Raw genomic sequence first — 23768 nt, 5'->3', positions numbered from 1 at the left:
CCGTCAATCGTTTCCTTGACTGTAGGCCATTATGATTTTTCTCGTTTCTCTCTGATCCATCTCTGAAAATCACCTATGGCAAAATACTCACATTTACTAGATAGGATTATGGATAAAAAGTTTATAATCTGTTTTATCCATTGTGTTTTATACTGGTATAATCTTTCTCATTATATTAATATTTCCCACCTTATTCATGAATTGTATTTTGCAGAGCAGAGATTGTCTCTTTTTATGTCTTCAATACACTTGTCTGTTTTTCTGGTTTTCGGTTGTGTTAGTCTGAGTTTTTGTTTGTTTTTTTCCCCAGTCATGGGGTTTGAACTCAGGGCCTGGGTGCTGCCCCTGAGCTTTTTCACTCAAGGCTTTTCCATTTGGAGCCACAGCGCCACTTCTGGTTTCCTGGTGGTTAATTGGAAATAAGAGTCTCACAGAATTTCTTGTCTGAACTGGCTTTGACCCATGACCCTTCAGATCTCAGCCTCCTGAGTAGTTAGGATTACTGGTGTGGGCCATGAGCATCCGGTTAGTCTGGGGTTTTAAATTATGATCATGAAATCTCAGGCTAACTTTGAAAACAAAGGAGGCCGATTCATCTCACAGGTTTGGAAGTTTAAGGGTTTGGCACTGACTCGGCCCCGCTCACATCATCACCTTGCAAAACTAGAAGCCAGCCAGCTGCCAGTGACTCCTGGCTGTGATCTTAGCTACTTAGGAGGCTAAGATCTGAAAATCATGGTTTGAAGCCAGCCTGGGCAGGAAAGTCTGTGAGACTTTCACCGCCAAATAAATTAGTAAAACAAACCAACCAACCAGAAACTAGAGAGGCTGGGGAGAGGCTTTATAACATTTTTCTTATGCCAACTGACCAGGATCTCGTGAGTAATACCTTAATGACTTCTGAGGACAGAGTCCCAATGACCTAAAGACCTCCCTTAGGCCCCACCTCTTAAAGGACACACCTCCCAATGTTCCATACTGGGGACCAGATCTCCAATACATGAAAATTTGGGGGTTGGGGCAGACACTTAAGCCATCTCCAGGCAATCAGATACATTTTCTCATTAATTTCCTTTCTTCTGTTTTCTTTAAATTTGTTCTGGGGTTCTGTCGACCTATTCTTGATGTCAGAATTATTCATTTAAAAAAATCGCCAGTTCTTGTCTCTGCCTCCTCCTTCGTGAGGTAAGCATTTTCCTCCACCACATCCTCACCGCCATGGTGCTCTGCCTCACCATTTACAGGCCCAGAAGAATGGAGCCAAGGGACCATGAGTTGAAATACCCAGAAGCGTGAGAAAATGGAAAAGAGAAGTGGGTTTTCTTAAGGTAAATATTCAGGAAGTAGTGAAGCAGAAGCTTTAATCTAGAAACATTTCCTGGTTCTGAATCCCATGAAATTATATAGTGCTCTGACTAAGGACTACCAAACAATGAGGAGATGCTGTCCATGCAGTGACTTTTACAAAGCTCATCTCGCTCCACGATGGAAACCAACATCAGCTTTCTTGTCAAAACTGGCGCTCTCCCACTTGAGCCATAGCTCCACTTCTGGATTTTTGCTGGTTCATTGGAGGTAAGAGTGTTTTGGATTTGTCTGCCCAGGCTGCCTTCGCATCTGGGTACTCATTCATCAGGAGGAATACTATTACGTCATTTGTAATAAATGTAAGCACCTGGGTAGGAAAAATCATATCAAGTGAAATAAGTCCGGCTCAGAGAGACATAGGGGGCATATTTTCTCTCCCCTATGGAACTTAGATCTAAAATATAAACATATATAAAACAAAATAGAAATAAATAGCATTTATGAAAAACTTTAATTCCTGAATGAAAAAAGGGATAACATTGATCAAGAGGCACTGTACTTATAAACTGCCTTGTTGAGTGGTAACTCCTTTTTGCAAGTCCTTAAAGATAACAAAAATATAAGTTAAAAAACTAAAAGTTCGCTGGGCATCAGTAGCTCACGCCTGTCATCCTTGCTTCTCAGGAGGCTGAGATCTGAGGATCTCGGTTCAAAGCTAGCCCAGGCAGGAAAGTACATGAGACTCATCAATAAACCACCAGAAAACCGGAAGTGGTGCTGTGGCTCAAGTGGTAGAGTGCTAGCCTTGAGCTGAAGAGCTCAGGGACATTGCCCAGGTCCAGAGTTCAAACCCCATGACTGACAAAAAAAAAAAAAAAAAAACAACTAAAAACTAAAAATTCTTATTAAAAAAATAATTACAGGTTCTTGCAGGTCTGGTTGTACATGCCTTTCATTCCAGCCACGGGGAGGCAGAGGCAGGAGGAGAGTGAATCGAGGCCAGTCTGACCATGCTGTAAGACCACCTGGCCCCCCATCCATTTTCTTTCTCTGCTGTAGTGATAGAAGTCCTTTCAACTGAGTCATCGGTGCCAAGTTTAAAACACTGCATCTCGTAGCCTTCCTGCAGAAGTTGCCAGCACTTTCTCCCACTTGGCCAGGGCCCCTTTCTTCTCTCATGGCATTTTCCATCCTGAGGCCTCTCTGTTCTAACGCACATCTCCTCCAGGCTCTGTGGCTCCCGTGCCTTTGCTTTCACAGTTCTTGGCAATCACAATGTTGGCATTTCAAGACAAATTTTACAATTTTTTTTTCCCTTCTAATCTACAAAACCCCAATTTGGGTTTTAATTGGATGCGCTTTAATTTGGGAGAGAACTGACATTTACACAGCCTTCCCTTCCAGGAATGCAATTTGTCTCTCCATCCGCAGATGCTTGAAACGCTCAGAGGACTTTCGTGCCTTTCTGTCCTTAGGTTATAAAATGAATTCCTAGGAATGTTACTTTGTGCCTGGCGTGGGGCGATTGCCAGTTCCGTGTGATGACGGCATTTGTCAAGCAGCTGGGGTTGGGGTGATGGCCCCCAGGAGATTTCTTGGTAGCCAGGCTGCGGACCAGCCTCCTTCTCCTGCAGTGTAGTACCTGGGGACAGCGAGAAGCTTGTTTGAAGAGACCCCTGAGTTAGGAAGTGGAAAGGGGTGCAGTTTTGTTTTTGTCAGTCTTGGGGCTTGAACTTTGGACCTGGGGCTGTCCCTGAGCTCTTCAGCTCAAGGTGAGCGCTCTACCACTCAAGCCACAGCACCACTTCCGGTTTTCTGGTGTTTTATTGGAGATAAGAGTCTCACGGACTTTTCTGCACGGGCTGGCTTTGAACTGTGATCCTCAGATCTCAGATTCCTGAGTAGCTAGGATGGCAGGCCTGAGCCACTGGCGCCCAGATAAGGGGTGCAGTTTTAATCCCTAGGGGGCACAGCTCCAGAGCCAATCACCACCAGTTACCATCCACATGGTCCCACGAGGCACCTCACCAAGTAGTTCAACCACCAGTCCAGCTCTGTGGAGCACACCTGATACCACACAAGGTGATCAGGAGAAAGTCTGGCAGAAGATTCTGAGTTAATGCTGGGCTCTGTTCCTCACCCCTTCCCACCAGCCCACACCTTACCACCCAGGACGACTCCTCTGAGAACCACCTCCTGCCACACCATGGACATGGTGCAAAATCAGACTCCATTCCTAGGTAGAGAATGAACCCAACTGGGCCAGGCGGAAGACCTTGGCAAGAATGTGTGTGGTGGAATCATCTGGGACTGACCCAAACTGAGAACAATCAACTACCTATCAGTGGTTCCATGGTGCTCAAGAGAATGGAACACGACCCCCGGAACGGACCAACTACCAATCACACCACATGGTGACTCCAGAGAGAAGATAGCACAAAGCATGAAATGGTGTGGCTCAGGTGGTAGAGCACCTGCCTTGCAATCTTTGAGCCCTGAGTTCATCCATGTATATAAAAATACACATCAACATGGAAGGAATGAGCATAGTGGTTACTCTGGGGCAGAACTGATGACTGGAAGGGAAATGAAAGGCCACTATTTATCTTTTTTTTTTTTTAAATAGATCACAAGGCTCAAACTCAAGACCTGGGTACAGTCCCTCAGCTCTTTTGCTCAAGGCTAGCGCTCTACCACTTGAGCCACAGCGCCACTCCCGGCTTTTTTCTTTTTGCTTATGGGGTGCTGAGGAATCGAACCCAGGGCCTCAGGCATGCAAGGCAAGCGCTCTACCAATGAGCCACCTTCCCAGCCCCCTCTACCACTTTAACCACAGTGCTATTTCTGGTTTTCTGGTGGTTAATTGGAGCTAAGAATCTTACGGACTTTCCTGCCTGGGCTGGCTTTGAACCACAATCCTCAGCATCCTAAGTAGCTTGGATTACAGGCTTGAGACACTGGTGCCCAGCTGTTCTTTCTTTTGATCCACGAGCTTTGTCGTGTCAGCTGTAGGAAACATATGCAATCACGTTTTACAGTCTGTAAAACACATCATGTGGAAGTTTCACCTGTGAGTAATCATCAGCGTGTGTTCTGGAGCAAACCCGGCAGGTATAACATTGCTAGGTAATATCATCTTTGGCCTGTCATTGACATCACATGGTACATGACCATGTAAATAGCATCTGCAATAAAGCCGATAGCTAAATTATGTGCATTAGGACGGTGATTACACTCTTTGTTTTAGAGCGCGAACAAGGTGAGGATGTCAGCATCACACTGGAGCCCCTGTCGTGAGCGAGAATAATGAGATAAAAGGCATAAAGACTAAGAAGCTGGGCACAGGTGGCTCACGCCTGTGATGCTAGCTACTCGGGAGCCAGAGAACAGAGGATTGTGGTCTGAAGCCAACTCACGCAGAAAAGTCCCCAGGAGACTCTTATCTCCAAGCAACCACCCAAAAGCCAGAAATGGAGTTGTGGTTCAAGTGATATCGTCTCAGCTTTGAGTGAAAAAGCCCAAGCAAAAGCAACAGGCCCTGAGTCCAAGCCCCAATACACACGTGCGCGCGCACACACACACACACACACACACACACACACACACACACACACACAGAGTCTTTACTCTCAAATGACAAGAGAAGGTATGCAGAAAACCCAAGGAAATCTGTTTTTTAAAACATGATTAGGATACCAGGTGTTCTGAGTTAGATGCGGTTTGTTCCCATGCCAATATGATAGAACCTTCCAGAAACGGAAGGGGGACTAGTAGAAGGCAGGGTTGCCGTCAAAGATCCGGCCTGGATGCTCCCTGTCTCGTATGTGCCTCACACAATCTCTTCCATGAGCAGGACGCTGCGCGGCACCAGCCCCCCTCAGAGCTGAGCCCCTGTCCACACCCTGCTCTGCAGTACCGAGCCCGGAGGTGAACAGACCTCACTCCTTTCTACCGTCCCTGTCCAGATGGGACCTTGTGGCATAGAAACAGAAGAAACAAGATTGGGCCAGACATTGAGAAGGAGGCAGGCCAGGCTTTCTTGAGATGTCAGTGTGAGGGCAGAAAGGAGCTAGCTCCCACCAAAGAAGTAGCCTGGCCGCCCTCTCCACGACAGAGGACAACTTTTATTGATGTGCTGGGCTGGGTGACCTGTAATTGTCCGTTCATTGGTCATGGACCCGGTTTCAAAAGTTTTTTTTTTTAACATCTTGACCTTGGTCTTGAGGTCTGCAGGCTAATATGGTAACCAACTTAATCCAGAAACCACTGAATTCCTTCTGCAGCTGACGTCACGGTCTTGATAAGTGGCCTGGCTTTATGATAAGGCTGAGGGACTTTCAGTGCTGGAGCTGCTGACCAAAAACACAAGGGAGTGGTAGAAGAAACACATGCCAGCTGCCTTGGGCCAGTGGCCAGGTGAACCCTGTAGTAAATAGTTTTGGACAAACGGGTTTGCAAACACTCAACGTGTCTTGCAGTTGAATAAAATCTGATCCAAAGGTTACAACAACTGAGATAATACAATATGGGGGTGGGGGTGAGCACGCGTGCATGCGCACACATGCTCATGTGCACACAACAGGCCTCAGTGAAGAGTCAGTGTTTTAGAAAAAGAAGCCTTCGGGCTGGGAAGGTGGCTCAGTGGTAGAGCGCTTGCCTTGCATGCTCCAGGCCCTGGGTTTGATTCCTCAGCACCACATAAGCAAAAAGAAAAAAGCCGGAAGTGGCGCTGTGGCTCAAGTGGTAGAGCGCTAGCCTTGAGCTGAAGAGCTGAGGGACAGCGCCCAGGCCCAGAGTTCAGGCCCCACGACCGGACTCAAAAAAAAAAAGAAAAAAAAAAAAGAAAGAAAAAGAAGCCTTCAAGTTTCTGTAGAGAAACTCAATGCTGATTGTCAGAGTGTCATCTACAGCACCAATGTATGGCTAGCTGTAACCTCCAAAATTAATGAGTTGTAAGTCAGCTTAAGTACATGATTCTGACAGACTTTGGACATCTGACTTGATTCTGTGACTTACTGCCTTGGGGATGATTTTGTGTAAGGAAACCTAGTCACAAGGCAGTTGTAAGAGAGCATGCCATTGTCTCCCAGTCTGTCTGGAGGACTCTGGCGTCCCTCTCAGGCTGTTCCCTGGGCGGGGGGAGGGGGGAGGAGTCTGTTGGTCTGTTAAGTTCACTTTCTGCCCTTTCTTTACCCTGATAGCCTCATGCTTTCTTCTCCTTATACTTTACCCCTTGGTTTTGTTTGTGTCTTCCTCTTGAGGGATTTGGGCTTAATAGAAACCCTTTTTATGGCCATCTTGAACCCCAGCAGTTTTAGCTGCTCTTGTCCTAGGGGCTCCTACTCCGTAATCATCTGGCCTTGTGGCCTGATCTTGTGGTTTGTGATGAAGCCATTGAGAGAATACGAGAGAGGAAGCCAAGGAAGAACATGTCATGTTCTCACCAGGTGACAGGCAACAGACCCAGATGTTACCTGCTTTGGGTCCCGGCTGGTGGAGCTTACCTGACTCAGGGAGTTAGGATCCGGCAATGTTCAGTGAACTAACGCCCAAGGTCAATTGTCTAGACTCCATAGTGTAGCCATATAGTACCAGAAAAGAGGTGAGAAGTGAGAAGAATGAGAATGTTAAAAAATGATACATTTAAGCACACACTTAAGAAAAATGGTATTGATGCGCTGTGTCCGCAGCAGACAGACCAGTTCGCAAAAAGGCCGACAGAACTGTGGGTATTCCTCAGAGCAAAAAAGGGGGAAAAAAAAAACAAACAAAAAAAGAAAAAAAAAAAAACGGAGAGGAATCCCACCTATCCTGACTTTAAGGCCTTCCCTGGTTCAAACGGAACCATTTATGTTAGGTTTTTAAAGAGGAGGTTGAGTAAGAAGCACACCACGCATGTGGTATTCAGGTAAGGGGTAGGTTTATTCATCGTTCCACCTGGCACCAGGCCATGTTGGCCCTCCACACGGCTGGAAAGAACCTCGGAAAGAGGGCATCTGGCCCTGGGCTAGGCCTTATCTAGGGTAGTTGTGGGAAAAGGTATGGCCACATCGAGTCCAGATATGACCTCAGCAGATGCAGATGTGACCTCTTCCAGGTGTGCCAGTTGCCTAGGTAACACAGGTACTGGGCAGAGCCTTTGCTGCGAGGAGGGTAGAGTCTGCTTGCCATCCAGGAGCAGACCTTACAGAGATGTGTAAGATCTCCAGATAGAAAACTACAAGAGGAATTAAAGGAATGAGATATAGACCATGGGCCTGGGCGCTGTCACTCAGCTCTTCAGCTCAAGGCTAGCACTGTAGCACTTGAGCCACAGCGCCACTTCTGTTTTTTTTTTCTTTATGTGGTGCTGAGGAATCGAACTCAGGGCCTCATGCATGCAAGGCAAGTGCTCTACCACTGAGCCACCTTCCCAGCCCTGAACTCATTCTTTACCTGGAAAACTGTTTGACCAGAAATCTACAACTGAGCAGTGGTATATTAGAATGTTAAAGGTAAGGAGAGGCAGGAGGGGGAGGAATACAGAGCTGAGAGCTCACAGGCAAAGGGATTTATCCAGGTGGGTCAGAAAAGTCTTTTAGAGGAAGTGGGGTGCATACTTGAACATCCTTAGGCCACAGGGGATGTAGCCAGATGTTCCTGATGGGCTGACTAGCAGTCTGCCCCTACACTAGCTCAGGGACCCTACATTTAGTCCATTTAGTCCCTGTCACATGAAGTGAAGGTCTAGCTAGGTGATGAAGATCATGTGACTGCAGATCTGACGGAATTGAGCAGACAGAAGGTTTCATAGAATCAGATCTCAACTGCTGGTTGTATTTTGGGCATCTCTGTTCTTCTGTTGCAGAATTTAAAATGATGCTCGGTAAAGCGGGGTGGTTGGGAAAACACTGGGTGGAGGAGTGAGCGTTGAGGGGTGCTGCTGCTGAGCTGACCAGGACCTGGGAGCTGGGGTTTTCCAGATCCCCAGGTTCCCTTGGGTCTTGAGCTCCTGATTCATGGTAGTCCGGCCACCTTCCTCTCCAAATTCATCTTCCTCAAACCCTGCCCTTCCCCATCCCATTCCCTCCAAGGTCTCCAGGACGGTGGTGGCTTTAGGGGCAATGAGATTTGTCTTCCTCCTCGACCTGGCCAGCAAAGCTGCTGGCCACGTTCAAGATCTGAGCCAGTGTGTCCAGATCGAGGGCCGAGGCAGCTGCCCAGGACCCGACCGATAGGAAGAGAGGGCAGTGGCCCGGCCTCAGCCTGCTGGCAGACTCCTTCCTCCCACCGCCCACCCAACAGCAGAGCCAAGGCCGCCTGTGGGTTGCTGGGTGCTGTGCACTGCCTGGCCGGGACTGGGGAAAGAGCAGGGCCCTGCGGCCAGCGCTGCCCAGGCGCATGAGCCCTGGTCTCCCAGCACCCCCGAGGCCTTGCAGGGGCGCCTGACCGGAACCCAAGCCTCTGATCCCACCCTGACCTAGGTGTCCCTCTCTCCCTCCCCTCCCCTCGCCCCTTCCCCTCCTCCTCCTCCTCCAGCGGGCGGGGCAGAGCCGCTCACCGCCACTGTCGTTGCTAACCCGGAGCCAAAGAACCAGGGCGACCCCTGCGTCTCTCGGAGGCTTCGGCGCACACCCCAAGGGTGCTGGGGGGCGGAAGCGAGATGCAGAGTGAAGGGGATGGGGCGGGACATGGGTGCTCGTCGGGACGCTCGATCGGCGAGGGAGAGGGATGTGTCCACGCGCGATGACTGAATGCCTGAACGAGCTGAGCGTGGCGCGAACCCCGGGCTGCACGCGGGGCGCAGGCGCGGCGCGGTCCTCCCGCGGAGGGCGGGGCCGGGCCGACGGGATCGGGGCGGGGTCTGGAGGGGGCGGGGCCGAGGGGCGGGGCGGGGCCGGGAGCCAGACTTCCGGTGCGTGCAGCTCCGGGATCCGCGGCGCGGACCGCGGCGAGGGCAGAGGCTGCGGGGCGGACCGCGGCTCGCGCAGCCATGGTGAAGATCAGCTTCCAGCCGGCGGTGGCCGGTGTCAAGGGCGACAAGGCCGACAAGGCGGCGGCCGCGGCCGCGGCGCCGGCGTCGGCCGCCGAGATCCTGCTGACGCCGGCCCGGGTAAGCGAGGCGGGCGGGAGCCGCGGCGCGCCCCGCGGACCCCGGCTGCGGCTCCGCGAGCGCTCCGGGACGAGGCGCGAGGCCGGGTCCGCCGCGAGGGCGGGTCCGCAGGTGGGACGCGCTCGGGCTCGTCCCGAAGTGTGTGCGGGGGTGCCGGGGCGTCGGGTCCCCGCCGCGGGCCGGGGCGGCCGGCCGGAGGGCGTTCTCCCCGGCGGTGGGCGGGCTGCGGGACCGGCCGGTGCGGGGCAGCGGGCCCGGGGCTCGCGCCTCGGAGATTCCGCGGAGCCCCGCCGCCCGTCCGCGCCGGGGACTTTACGGATTAAGTGGAAATAAACCGAACCGCTGAGCCGGGGCCCTGGGGTGCGGGCCTTTCCCCCCCGCACCCCGCGGGGCCCGGGCCCCCCTCTCCTCGCCGCCCCTGCGCCCTCCCCTCCGGTCTGCCTCCCTCCACTACTCCCGCGGCCCTGGGCGCTTGCGCTCTCTCCCACCCCGCCACGGCCTGGGGGTGGGCGTCCCCCCATCCAGGAGACCTGTCTGCGCTGCGCGGAGTGAGTCGGGGCATAGTCCGGGTCCCCGGGGGCGCTGGCCCGACCCGGAGTCCGTGTGCCTGGGCAGCGGTGTCTTGGCTGCCCCTCTTCCCCGCACACCCCCCTCCCCATACACACACCAGCGATTTGGGGGCGCACCAAAGCCCCAACCCTCCCATCGGAAGTGCCAGGCCACACCCTCTCCCCAAGGCAAGTTTGTGGCTGCCTTCCCCGGGGATTACGGGGTCGGGGGAGAAGGACGGGGTCCCCCGAGAGGGGTGTCTGGAGAGGGACTTCAGAGGTGGGTGTCAGCCTGATTAGAGACCCAGAGTGAGGGGTGCCGGCCTCCAGCGCGGGGGTGGGGGCCGCGATGACACGAATTCCTGACACCCAGTACCACCGTGAGAGGAGCCCCGCCTGTATCTGAAGTTCAGATGGACCAGAGCATCTCATACTTGACTTTGGTCTGCGGCTTGTGCCAGGGGCCGAGCCTCCTCCCCTCCCCTCCGCGGCTTCTTATCTTCCCAGCTGCTTCTCCCAGGGACAGGCAGCCTAAAACCTGGAACCAGAACCGGGCAGCGGGGAGCCACAGGATTGGGGGGAGGGGAAATGGGGGAAATGGATCAAGCCAGAGGTGGGAGGACAGGATTCCAACTCCACCAAGAGGTCCCCTGAAGGTGGCAGGAGTGGCACATTCTGGAGTGGCAGCCTGCTGCGGCCGGTGTGGGACAGGATGGCCGTGGGGGAAGTTTCAGATTCTCTTGAGAACCTGGGGAGACTTGGTAATTTTCTGTCTATGAAACACGCTGGCATGTGTAGGCATAGCTAGTGTACAGGAACAGACACTTGGTAGGGGACAGAGAGAACCTAAAATTGGTCTTGAGCTTCCCAGGTGACAGCCTTCTGAAGACCACCTGTGGTCATTAGTGTGGGCTAGGCCTTAGACCTGGTGTCTCTTCCTGCTGTGAAAAGATCTTACCTAGACACATAAGAAGGGGACCTCAGAGAAAGCCTGTGCGCATCATGCATCAGCTGTTCATTTCATTTTCTCTATGGGCTCAAATCTCTCTGACAAAAGAACAGCTTTTCATAGCTGTTCCCCTGTCTGCAGCCCCTCCGAATAGCTGTTTCCAAATAAGCTCAAGCAGCACATTTTGGGGTAGCTTATTTTGATCTCCCCTATCAGCAGGGCTTGGGCAGTAACTGACATCTAGCGTCTGGTTTTTACCAGGTCCTTGAGGTTGAAAGGCCCCTCTTCATGCTGTTACCAGCATGAGATGGAAATATCAGCCTTGTCCTGTCCTGCTGGCTGTTAGTCATGGCTCAGAGCCTGCTGAATGCCCCCTCCCCCGCTCTCCTGGCAGGGCGAAGTATGAGACACTAGAAATCAGGGGAGGAATTCAAATCCTGCCACTTGGAGGACAGAGCTGTCTATTGGTGATTTTACAGGGTTTTATCCAGGCGGTGAGCTGGTGCGGTGAGCTTTGGGGGCTGTGTGTTGGCTATGCCTGTCATGGCCTGGATAGGGAACTTTGCAAGACAGTCCACTCCTGCAGGACCCTTCTTGCTCCACCTGGCCAACAGGCACATCTCCCCTTGCCCACTGCCTGGCCTGGCAGAGAGAGCAGGCCAGAGGCCCATTTCCCAGCTGTAGCTCAGGACAAACCATCAGCCATTGTGAGGGCACTGAGAGATGGGCCAAGAAGCTAAAAGGAGGGTGAGAAGACCGGAAGCTGCTTTATCAGGACAGGACACCTGGATTTTGTCCTGTACTTATGCCAGTGCACAGAGCAGCTTATTAGACGGTGTCTCTGGGGCTGGAGGTGATCCTAGAACCCTCTTTGGTGTCTGAGTTGGACTCAAAAGGAAGAAGGATCAACAGGCAATCACGTGGAAGGACCATACAATGAACAGATTTGAGACCCAGGGTCTTTGGGCTCTGCTTGACCTGTGTCTAGCCTGGGCTGGACAGAGAGGGTGGGGACAGCAATCAGGGACGGCTGCAGCACTGCCCTGGCCCAGGAAGGACCTCCCTGGCTTCTGAGCAAACACTGAAACAAGGAGGATTTTGTCCCCAGACCTGAGGCTGGAAGGAAGTGCCTGGGTGAGCCGAGGAAGGGTCAAGGGCAGGCCCACTGGCCTGCGGCTGCCCGGCTTCCCCAGGAGGTATTTACCCGGAGATAATGGGGAGACTGGAGGCCCACTGGTTGCGCGCCGCACGCAGCTCGCTTGCTCTTCCCTTTGACTGCTGTGTGTACACATTGGCATGCATGCCCCCTTGAATGGGCACACATAGACAGGCTCACAGGCAGGGGAACTTCAAAGGGAGATGAATGTCAAACTATGCCCGATTCAGCCATCTTCTCAGCTCTGTCATTTTCCCCTTGACTTTTGCCTTGGATTCAAGGCCCTTGTGTTGCCCCTCCCCCAGCCTGCATACCTGAGGACCTGATTATTCTTTCCCTGGGCTGCTGGCTGGCTGCTGGCTCTTGGCAGGAGAAGAGGTAGGGGGAGGGTCCCCTGACTCTTGGAGGGCAGATCTGGCCAGCATGGAGGCCCACTTTGGGCTCCTGAGGCCTGTTGGCTGGTTGGGCCAGTCTAGAAGGTCCTTGGAGAAAGGGCAGCAGGTACCCTGTCCATCCCCAGGACTTTCAGGTTTTCTGGCCGACCCAGGGAATGTTCGAGTTTGGGTGGATGCACTGGCTTTTCTGCTTTGCCTCTCTTCCCACCTCCCTCTCTTATCTTTTCTCTCGTCCGTCCTTGCACAATTCCAGGCTGTCAGTCAACTTCCAATGAGAAAAAAGAATGGATCTGATAAAAGTCCCAATTGTACATCCTGGCTCCCCCCCCCTCGCCCCTTCTCCCTCCAGTCTCCCCAGGTTTCTCCCCAGCTGCTCAGCAGCCTTCCTGAGCCTTTGTTCTCTGAAGATGCCTTGACTGTCCGGGAAGAGGCCAGGAAAGGATTTGTTGGCCCAGCCAAGCAGAGCCTGATGTGCACAGGAGCAGGAGCAGGAGCGCGAGACCACCAGCAGCGGGCCCTGAGCCTCACAGCACATGGCACCTACCCAGGAGGCTTTTGGGCCACTGTGCTGTGGTCAGGAGCCTCCTCCTGCTCCCAATTAGGCTCCCCCTTCTCTCCCCACACACAAACCCTGTGGCATATTTGCCTCTGCAAGTCTGCAGCCCAGGGAGAAGAAATAAAAAGCTAAGGACGGGAATAGAGTCGCTGTGAGAGGAGTCCACCCCAGCCCCCGAGCCTTCCGCCTGTGCTGGCCCAGGTCTGTGGGTCTGGCTGCCCCCGCCCCCCGGCAGCAGAACAGATTGTAAATTCATCAGCTTGTGGTTAATGTGGACAACTCTCTGGGGGACCATGGTGGAGACCCCTCCCTGGGAGCTGGCACTTGCGGGGTTTAGGGTCCCATTTGTCCCTCTGTGTGTGTGTGTGTGTGTGTGTGTGTGTGTGTGTGTGTGTGTGTGTGTGTCTGTCTGTCTGTCTGTCTGTCTGTCTGTCTGTCTGTCCTGGGGCTTGAACTCAGGGCCTGGGTATTGTCTTTCTCACTCAAGCCTGGAACTCTACCATCTGAGCCACAGCTTTTTGGTGGTTAATTGGAAACAAGAGTTCCACGTACTTTGCTGCCCAGGCTGGCTTTGATTCTGTGATCCTGAGATCTCAGCCTCCTGAGTAGCTAAAATTACAGGTGTGAGCCAGTGGTGCCCAGCGTCGCACGCGCAGCGCCACAGCCCTGTGAAGCCTGCAGACCAGGCTGCAGGCCCCTCACGTGCTCCACACAAGTGCCTGTGTATACTTCGCTCACAGAGCCCGTTGCCTGGAAACCATATGCAGTGTTTTCCCACTTATAAACAGAAGCCCCCCACCTGCCAGGGTCTGGGTCCCCAGCCTGACGGGTGAAGCAGCTGTGGAGATATCAGGAAGACTGGTCACTCCAGCACCTTCCCTGCTGCCTTATCATCCTCAGACCTGGAGGTCACAGCCTGCCAGGGCATGGGGGGCCGGCAGGGTTCCAGGCTTTGGGGTTTTGACCTTGGCCTTGGTTGTGTCCTGCTAGCAAAGGCAGCTCTGGTACTTTTGTCCATAAGCAGGAACATGGTAGAATTCCAGTCTGGCCTGCTCACCGCAGCCCTCCAGTCCTGACATGGCTGAGGGGTCCTGCTTCTGCAGGTAGGAATGGCATCAGGAAGGTGGCAGAGTGGCTGAGACCCATGTGTATATAGGAGACGTCAGTAGAGGCAAACAAGGAGCCATCATTTCAGTGGGGGTGGGGGGGCAGCAGGAGCAGGGCGGGGGGGGGGGAGAGGGGAGAGGGAGGGAAGTGTTCCATTTTCTTTCTTCTTCTGAAGGATCTGATGATCATTTCTGTCTATGAAATGAACTGACAGTAGATAGAAAAACAAAACTTACTCCATGCACAGACCTGGGAACCACATACAAAGTATAAGACTGGAAAGAAGAGGGGCTGGGAATGTGGCTCAGTGGTAGAGTGCTTGCCTCGAACAGATGAGGCCCTGGGTTCAATTCCTCAGCACCACATAAACAGAAAATGCCAGAGTGGTGCTGTGGCTCAAGTTGTAGAGCACTAGCCTTGAGCAAAAGCAGCTCAAGGACAGCGCCCTGGCCCTGAGTTCAAATTCCAGGACCAGAAAACAAAACAAAACAAAAAGGTTGGAAAGAAGAGCCAGATAGTGGATGCTTACCAAGTATTATGAGCTATAGAAAGAAATAGGGGCTCCAGGCTGCTGGGCTGAGGATCTGAAGATGGGGGGCACCCACAAAAGCTGCAGAGGGAGTAGGGGCCGTGGAACACAAAGGTTTTCTTCTCCTGCAGAGAGTCTCCCCTACCCCTGACCTGTGGTGAGCTCCAGGAAGTATGCCCCCCAAATGTATTGAGAATAGAAAAAGCTTGGTCTTTTTCTGTGTGTGCTGGTACTTACTGGGGCTTGAACTCTGGGCCTGAGTGGTCTCACTTGGCTGTCTTGCTCAAGGCTGACACACTTAACCACTTGAGTCAGAGCTTCATTTCCAGCTTTTTTTTTTTTTTTCTGGTTAATTGGACATACGAGTCACACACTTTCCTGGTCAGGCCGGTTTTGAACCTTGATCCTCAGATCTCAGCCTCCTGAGTAGCTTGATTGCAGGAGTGAGCCACTGGTGCTGGGCTTTGATCTGCTTTATCGTCCTTAGCTACAAAATGGATTTGGTCACCAACCCAGCTAGGTGAAGGATCCCCAGTGACTGGTCCCTGCTGGAATTCTCTCCTTCTGGACCACATCTGGTCATTCTCCCGCAGCCTGGGCCACTGACCTGCTCCCTGCCCTGCGCTTCCTCATCTCCCGCCCCGCTTCCTGTGTAGGGCGCAGCCCTTCACCTCATATCTGGACGCTGGGCCAGCCCAATGCAGCACAAAGGCAGAGAGAGACTGGAAGGTCTAGCCTCACGGGCAGGTGGCCTGATTCATAGAGCAGGCCCCCAGGTTCCAGCTTGCCATCCAGTGAGGATATTTTATCTTTTTAGGGCAGATCTCCTAAACTAGTGCCTCTGAATTATCAGAACTCGGAAGCAAAAAGCGCGGCCACGGTGCAGCCTCAACAGCTGTCTGCGGCCCAGTACCAAAAAGGAAGGGCTGGCCCCATAGATCTGCTATTTTTATCGAGTGCTTTATCTTCTACAAAGGGCTCTGGGGCTCTTTGTCTCTTTTAATCCCAGCAAAACCTATGTCACAGTTTACACGGGAGACCTGACTAGGGGAGGTTGTGGCGTCTTGCTGGGTCTCGGAACCCTTCCTGACACTGGTCCCCACCAGCCCCAAACCCACCAGTCCCCTAGAGACAATCTGGCTTTGCTGTGCATTGTGCCCCAGGCAAGAGTCACAGATGGCACCGGCAGCCTGGCCTGTCTCCTGCTCAGACTCCTTTCCTAGATCCGCTGCCGACCATTGGACAAGCAGAAGGGAAGTGGAGCTGTGGCTCAAGGAATAGAGCGCCAGCCTTGAGTGAAGAAGCTAAGGGGCAGCACCCAGGTCCTAAGTTCAAGCCCTAGTATGGACACCAAAAAAAAAAAAAAAAAAACCCAACAGAAGGCTGAGAAGTCTGCCACCTCATTTGCAGCAGCCCCTGGGTGGCTGGAGATGCTCATACTTGCCCCCTGGAAACTCAAAGCCATCGTAGTCCCCGCCCCACTCCAGGGGGCGGAGCTAAGTGTGGCCAGGTGCCAGATGGGAAGGGGCTGGCGGGGCAGGGGCTGGGGCGATGACTGGGAGCTGGCTGCCCGTTGAGGAATGCACCTTGCAGGACTCTCAGATGCCTCCCGGCTTTTGCCTAGAGAGGGTACGGAGCAGCAAGGAATCAGACCCCTTGGGATGCTCCATCTACACCCTCAAGTTCAAGCCCAGGACCCCCCTGTGCTGCCCTGAGAGATAAGCACTCATCCTGAGTAACTTCCAGCACGAGCCATGTCCCCACCACAACCTTCCCCATGTTAAGGGGCGGAAGAAACAGGTGGAGTCTGCCTTGCTCATTTTGCAGATGGGGAAACTGAGGCCAGGAGCGCACTGAGCAGCCCCTATTGGCAGAGCCAGAGTGATGGGCCTCCAGGCTTCTGGCTGGACCCCCTTGGGTTCCTCGCAGCCTGCCTCGTCTTGACTGACCTCTAGCCTCACGCGGGGCGGTATCTGTGCCCGTGGGGGAGGGGCTGGCCGTAGTCGCGGGAGGCAGAGGCAGGTTTGGGGTCTTTGTGGGGGTCTCCCAGGACGTGTGAGGACCATGCCTGGTTAGCATGGGAGGTACAGAGGACAGGAAGGCATGACCAAGCTGGATCCAGCTGGCTTGCAGTCCAGTGCTCCAGGTAGAGCAGTTTTCTTGAGTTTTCTATTCATACACTCAGTGCTCCAGAAATAACGTGGCCTGGTGTTGGGTAACTCTGCAGCTGCCATTTTGAGCCCAAGTATATGGCTCCCAGAACAGGATTTTTCCTGGGGCCTCCTGGCCTGGCCTATCCTGATAGCCATAGTTCCCTCTTGGCGGGAGCTCCCTGGCTTCCAGATGCTTCCAAACATCCCCTAGTAAATGCTACTTCTGACACTGCTGGATAGCAGGGAGGAGGAGTTGAGCACAGTCGACTGCAGGTCCATGACTGCCACGCCAAGGACAAGTGCCCATCGCTACACACACACACACACACACACACACACACACACACACACACACACACACACACACACACACACACACACACACACACACACACACACACACACACACACACACACACACACACACACACACACACACACACACACTACAACAGGGGAGCTCAGCACTGAGGTGATTCAAGCTGGCTTCCTGGTAGGTCTCAGTATCTCTAGCTGGGAGGAGACCCAGCAATCCCAGGGCAGACATGTGCCATCCTCTCATGTCACCCAGGTCTCTGGGCCTGGCCAGAGGGACAGTCTAGACACCTGACTGACCTTTGACCCAGCACTGCTTTTCACAGGAGGAGCGGCCTTCTCACCACCGTCCCAAAAAAGGGGGCTCCGTGGGCGGAGTGTGCTACCTGTCCATGGGCATGGTCGTGCTGCTCATGGGCCTCATCTTCGCCTCCGTCTACATCTACAGATACTTCTTCCTTGCCCAGGTGAGGAGCAGGCGGTGGTAGAGAGAGGCAGCCCCAGGATGGGAGGGAGAGCGGGGCAGGGTGCGGGGAGGGGGAGAAGCAGGGGAGAGCCAAGTACTGAGGGCTCAGGAAGAGGGGCAGTGCCTAGGTAGACCCAGAGGACAGGGTCCTCCCTCCTGCCTGGCTCTTCCTCCATGGTGCCTATGCCAGCCCCAACCAGAGCTCTTTGTCCTGGGAGCCAAACACTGCAGCAGCCTTCATCCGGCAGTGTCACCTGCGGCACTAGCAACAGAAGCTTGAGGCCAGCAGAAAAGGAAGTCAGAGCTCTCCCCCCAGCTCAGCCCCCACACGCAAGGAGGGGGTTGTGCAGTAAGGATGGCCTCATTCTACCCTGGGAGGGAAGATTTGGGCTCTAGATAGGAGGGTAGGGTAGGGAGAAGACTTATCATGGCCAGTGTTTGGCCCTGACCCTCAGCCACACCCCTGGGGCCCTGCACCCATAAAGCGGTGTCACCCCAGTCTGAGGAGGAAGGGGTGTCACCACCTGTGGGACCTGCAAGTAGTGAAATCCGAAGTTGCTCAAATGTATAAACGAGTATTGCAAGGGCTTCAGGTGACCTCTCGCCCCTAGGCCTGTGATTTTCTTGTCACTCGGTTTTTCCACAGTGGAAATTACTGGAGAGTTTCTGTCCTGCGGCACTCTCCCACAAAGCTCAGTTCCCATACTACTTTCACCTTGGGGTGTCCCTAGAAAGCCGGCTTCCCAAACCTTCCAGCCCCCCCCCCCTTGACTAGCAGCTTCCCCCCTCCTCTCCAGCCTTTTCCCACGGTGGCCCCATCCTGACTCTTGTCTTGCGTTGTCCTCACTCACACAGTCCTGGGGTTCCCCACTCCAATTCCAAGGCAGCACGGCATCTCAGAGCAGCCCCTGGCAAGCACAGTGGGGCCCAGCCCTGTCCCCTACCTCCCCTGGCTCTCCACATAGCCCCCAGGGCCCCTGCATGGCCAAGGGAGAGCTTGCACCAAGACAGAGAATTATGATCAGGGGGTTCCCTGAGAAATCATGGTGCACCCCCTCCCCCCCCCACTGACAGCATGGTCTTTTCACCCACTTGCTGGGGGCGGCAGACATTGTGATTGAGGATCTCAGGGTCTCTGGGCTAGGAAAGGTCTTGGAGACATGGAGGAGGCATTGGAATAGCCTAGAATTTCCTCAGCCCTCCCTGCAGGTCTCTCTCCCCAACCCAGCCCCAGCCTGTCCAACTCAGGTTTGTCCAGAGCACCCACCCACCACCCAAGCACCTGACTTCATCCCCTCCCCTCCCTGCGACTTTGAGGCCAGAGAGACGTCATATTTCACAGACTGGGACTGAGGTCTTCCACCTAGACAGCCTAGACACCTCCCCTCCAGCATCCAGCCCCTCACTTGACCTGAGTCCTCACAATTTTTTAATTTTGTCAGTCCTGGGGCTTGAACTTAGGGCCTGGACACTGTCCCTGAGCTTCTTTTGCTCAAGGCTAGCACTCTACCACTTGTGCCAAAGCGCCATTTCAGGCTTTTTTGGCCATTTATTGGAGAAAAGTGTCTCACAGACTTTCCCACCCACGCCGACTTGGAATTGCAGTCCTCAAATCTTAGCCTCCTGAGGAGCTAGGATTACAGGTGTGAGCCATGGTTGCCTGGCTTCCTCACAATCACATCCCCTGGGAGTGAACTGGTCTGCCAGGACCCACCCTTCCCACCTCCCCACACCTGATGGGGACAAGTAGGCAGTGGTGGTCAAACCCGTCACCTGTGACCGCCCGCCTCTCCCTGCCTGTGCAGCTGGCCCGAGACAACTTCTTCCACTGCGGCGTGCTGTATGAGGACTCGCTGTCCGCCCAGATCCGGACGCGCAGGGAGCTGGAGGAGGACGTGAAGATCTACCTCGAGGAGAACTACGAGCGCATCAACGTCCCTGTGCCCCAGTTCGGCGGGGGGGACCCTGCAGACATCATCCACGACTTCCAGCGGGTGAGGCTAGCTCTTGGGGTGGGGGCAGTGACCTGCCAGGAACTGGGGTGCCCAGTAGAGGAGCATCCCCAGGACCCAGAGCAAGAGGAATCCTTGGAGCATTTGCTGACCACAGCACGGGGGCCCAGCTCCTCCTTCTCGCTTAGTGTGGTCCCCTGGGGACCTGTGCTGGCCACTGACACGTGTGGACACTGGCTGTCACCGACGCTACAGTCTTCCTGCCCGCTCCCGCGTGCATATCACCACGGGCTGATGTGCACCTGACTGGTTTCCACTGGCATGTGCTAGCATTCTAGAAAGTTCCCTCATACCCTTCCTAGTTAGTTAAATAAGCGTCTTCTGTGGCTGTTTTTGAAGTAAGCCAGTGAGGTCCAGGCTTCCCCATCCCTTCTCTCTCTCTCTCTCTCTCTCTCTCTCTCTCTCTCTCTCCCTCCCTCCCTCCCTCCCTCCCTCTCTCTCTCCCTCCTTCCTTCCTCTCCATCTGCTTTTTTCCGCTCAAGGCTGGCACTTGAACCACGGCACTGCTTCCTACTTTTTTGGTGATTATTGAGAGATAAGAGTCATGGACGTGGCTGCCTGGGCTGCTTCAAACCTCCATCCTCAGATCTCAGTCTGTCCCGGGTAGCTGGGACCGCAGGCGTGAGCCACGGCTGGTGCCTTGCAGGGTTTCTGTCCGACCCTCGCCCTCCGCCCTCCGCTGGGGCTGGCCCGCCTCGCCGGTGCGGTGAGATGAGGGGTGGGAAGCAGGGCCGCGCCCTGTCCCCCCTCCCCCCACCCCCAGGGGGAGCGGCTCCTCGGTCTCCTCCCATCATCATCCATCATCATCGTAGAGGAGGAGGAGGAGGCGGTGCCCGGCCCCGCGTTCAAGCCTGCACCCCTGGAGGCTAAGGGCTCGGGTGGCCCTGGGGGACTGAGGCCTCTCCTCGCACCCAGACTTGACGGGTCCCCCCCCCTTCCCTGGCACAGGGCCTCACCGCCTACCACGACATCTCCCTGGACAAGTGCTACGTCATCGAGCTCAACACCACCATCGTGCTGCCACCCCGGAACTTCTGGGAGCTCCTCATGAACGTGAAGGTGAGCGGCCCACAGCCTCTCCTCCCGCCTCCCCACCCTCTGCGGAGGCCAGGCCCAGGGGAGGGAGGCTGCTGCGAGGGTGGGCCGCCAGGGAGGCTGGTCACGCCTCCCTCACACCCTGCTCCTGTCCCCAGAGCCACCTCTCCCCTCCCCCTCCCCCCACTCATCAGAGCCACCTCTCCCCTCCCCCTCCCCCCACTCATCAGAGCCACCTCTCCCCTCCCCCTCCCCCCACTCATCAGTCACCTCTCCCCTCCCCCTCCCCCCACTCATCAGAGCCACCTCTCCCCTCCCCCTCCCCCCACTCATCAGAGCCACCTCTCCCCTCCCCCTCCCCCCACTCATCAGAGCCACCTCTCCCCTCCCCCTCCCCCCACTCATCAGAGCCACCTCCCCTCCCCCTCCCCCCACTCATCAGAGCCACCTCCCCTCCCCCCCCACTCATCAGAGCCACCTCTCCCCTCCCCCTCCCCCCACTCATCAGAGCCACCTCTCCCCTCCCCCTCCCCCCACTCATCAGAGCCACCTCCCCCTCCCCCTCCCCCCACTCATCAGTCACCTCTCCCCTCCCCCTCCCCCACTCATCAGAGCCACCTCCCCTCCCCCCCCCCACTCATCTGGGCCGGCAGTTCCAGAGAGGACATGCTGCCCGTTGTGTGTTTCAGCCCCATGGTGGAGGGGGACTGGCCGCAGACATCAGGGCCAGCACAAGGCGTCTGGCGGACAAGTGTGTGTATGTGTGTGTGCGCACGTGTGCACGTTGGCTTCTCCTGCATGGCAGCAAGGCCTGTGTGGGAGCCCTGGGGGGTGGAGGGTTCGTCCTGGCCGCTGACCCCAGCTGTGTCCCCTCTGCAGAGAGGGACCTACCTCCCGCAGACATACATCATCCAGGAGGAGATGGTGGTGACGGAGCACGTCAGCGACAAGGAGGCCCTGGGCTCCTTCATCTTCCACCTGTGCAACGGGAAGGACACCTACCGCCTGCGCCGCCGGGTCACACGCAGGCGTGAGTGCCACGCCCCGGCCCGGCCACGCCCCCGGCCCCGCCCAGGCCCCCGACCCCGCCCACGCCCCGGCACAGGCCCCGGCCCCGGCCACGCCCCAGCACAGGCCCCGGCCACGCCCCCGACCCCGCCCACGCCCCGGCCACGCCCCGGCCACGCCCCCGACCCCGCCCAGGCCCCCCGGCACAGGCACCGCCCCAGCCCGGCCCCGGCCCTGCACCCCACCCCGGCACCCCAGACAGTCTCCGGCTGTGCCAGGGCTCCAAGAACAGCTGCAACGGAACACCATGCAGCACTCTCCATGTGCCAGGTGTTGCTCTACACTCACGCCTGCCACCATCATTTTTATTCTGATTATCCCTTTCAAACACAAGGCAAGTGAAGCACAGAGAGGTTAGGTAACACCCGAAGGTCACACAGCTGGGAGATGGCTTCATGGTGCTGCTTTGGGTGAATCACTGTTGCATCTTGGGTGTCCCTCCCCTTCCCCCCCCCCCATCCATCGCCTGGGGCCTACAGTCTCTGGCTGGCTTAGAGGCTGGCCACCCCCTGCGCCTGGACACAGACCTCACTGGACTTCTTAGAAACTTTCTTTTTCCTCCTAGGGATCAACAAGCGTGGAGCCAAGAACTGCAACGCCATCCGCCATTTTGAGAACACCTTCGTGGTGGAGACGCTCATCTGTGGGGTGGTGTGAGGCCATCTTCCGGGCCCGCCCCTGCCCCGTTCTTTCTCCCCCCCAACTCTCTGGTCCCCCTCCCTCCCTTCGCTTAGCTTGAACCATGGGCACCTCTGCATAGACTGACGTGTCCCGCCCTTTCTCCCGGCCCTGCCCGTCTCCCTGTGCCAGGACCGAGCCTTTGCTGGCCTCCCAGAGGGCGGGGTCAGAGGGGACATCCAGAATGGGTTTCTGTGGCCTGTCATTTTGAAGTCAGCTCCCCGGTATCTGGGCCGAGGGGAGGAACTAGAGGGAGGAGCAGGCACGGGAGGCCTGGGCAGGGCAGGGGGGATGGCCCGGGGTCGCCAGGGGTCGGTTCTGTACGGTTGGGAAGGCCCAGAAATGCTTTGACCTTGCAAGCACACGTCCCCCACTGTCCAGAGTCCTGGGGACAGAGGGGCGTGGCCAGGAACGGGCCTGCCACAGCACAAATGGGGGTGGCAGGCCGGGCCCCCGGGCCGGAGCCTGGAGCACGGGCGGGGAGACGCTGCCAAGCACAATTGTTCTCTGAGTGGAACCAAAGAGTTGAGCCCGGGGCCCGGCCTGGCACGGGAGCACCTGTGGGACCCCACCACGGAGCCCGGAGCAGCAGGGGTGCAGAGGGGGGGTCAGGTGTCAACTGAGGGCTCTGGGCAGTGGGCAGTGCCGGTGGAAGCGATGGGGGGTGCCTGGTACTTGTGCCTCCTGCTCCCTCGTTCTGGGGTGATGCTTTTCCTTTACCTTCTCACTTTTTGCATGGTTTTATTGATGTCTGATATGCTAACTGTCCTGACCCCCAAGCCTTGGAGAGGCTCCGACGCCCCCAGTTAGACTGGGTTGCTCTCTGGAGAGGAAACTCTTAAATGCTTTGTATATTTTCTCTAATAGATCTCTTTTCAGAAGTGTCTACAGAAAATTAAAAAAAAAAACCTACTTCTGACGTGGGGTCCAGCGTGGTAGATGGACGGGGTGCCAGGTGGGGCTGGGGGCTGTGGAGGCTGCGGCAGGGCGGATGTTGGGGGACAGGGCAGGGGGCAGCCGCACACCGTGGCTGGTGGCCCTGAAGGGGTTCCATGGAGAATGTCCCCTCCTGCCCTCCCCGACCTCCAGCGCCGCTGTGGAGCCAGGGGGAGGACCACTCAAGGTCACACTGCCAAACCCCCGCCCTGTTCTGCCCAGCCGATGATGTCATTGCATGTCCTTACACTGATGATGCCATTGTATGTTCTTACACTGATGTCATTGTATGTTCTTGTGCTGATGATGTCATTGCATGTCCTTATGCTAAGCACAAGGACGCGATCATATTCCCCACCATGTCCGGCCAATTAGATCCACCATTCTGCTGCATCTGTAATAGCCACAAGGTCACATTCTCAGCGGAGTGTGGGGAGCTGGCCAGAGCCTTGGTTAGGTGGCCCC

General features: G+C 55.5%; 1 protein-coding gene across 1 annotated transcript; it reads left to right on the top strand.

Moving 5' to 3' along the window:
* The first annotated feature begins 9195 nt into the window (after window positions 1-9195).
* On the top strand, window positions 9196-23286 carry Itm2c (integral membrane protein 2C). Its single transcript, XM_070015097.1, has 6 exons — window positions 9196-9400; window positions 17435-17575; window positions 19380-19568; window positions 20535-20645; window positions 21501-21651; window positions 22255-23286. Exons 1-6 carry the CDS (start codon window positions 9281-9283, stop codon window positions 22344-22346), a joined length of 804 nt encoding a protein of 267 aa, XP_069871198.1. The 5' UTR covers window positions 9196-9280; the 3' UTR covers window positions 22347-23286.
* Window positions 23287-23768: the final 482 nt, after the last annotated feature.

The sequence above is a fragment of the Dipodomys merriami genome, unplaced genomic scaffold, assembly GCF_024711535.1.
Source record: "Dipodomys merriami isolate MVZ:Mamm:240054 unplaced genomic scaffold, mDipMer1.0.p SCAF_1, whole genome shotgun sequence".
In the NCBI taxonomy this organism is placed as follows: domain Eukaryota; kingdom Metazoa; phylum Chordata; class Mammalia; order Rodentia; family Heteromyidae; genus Dipodomys; species Dipodomys merriami.
This window is presented reverse-complemented; position numbering and strand designations above follow the sequence as displayed.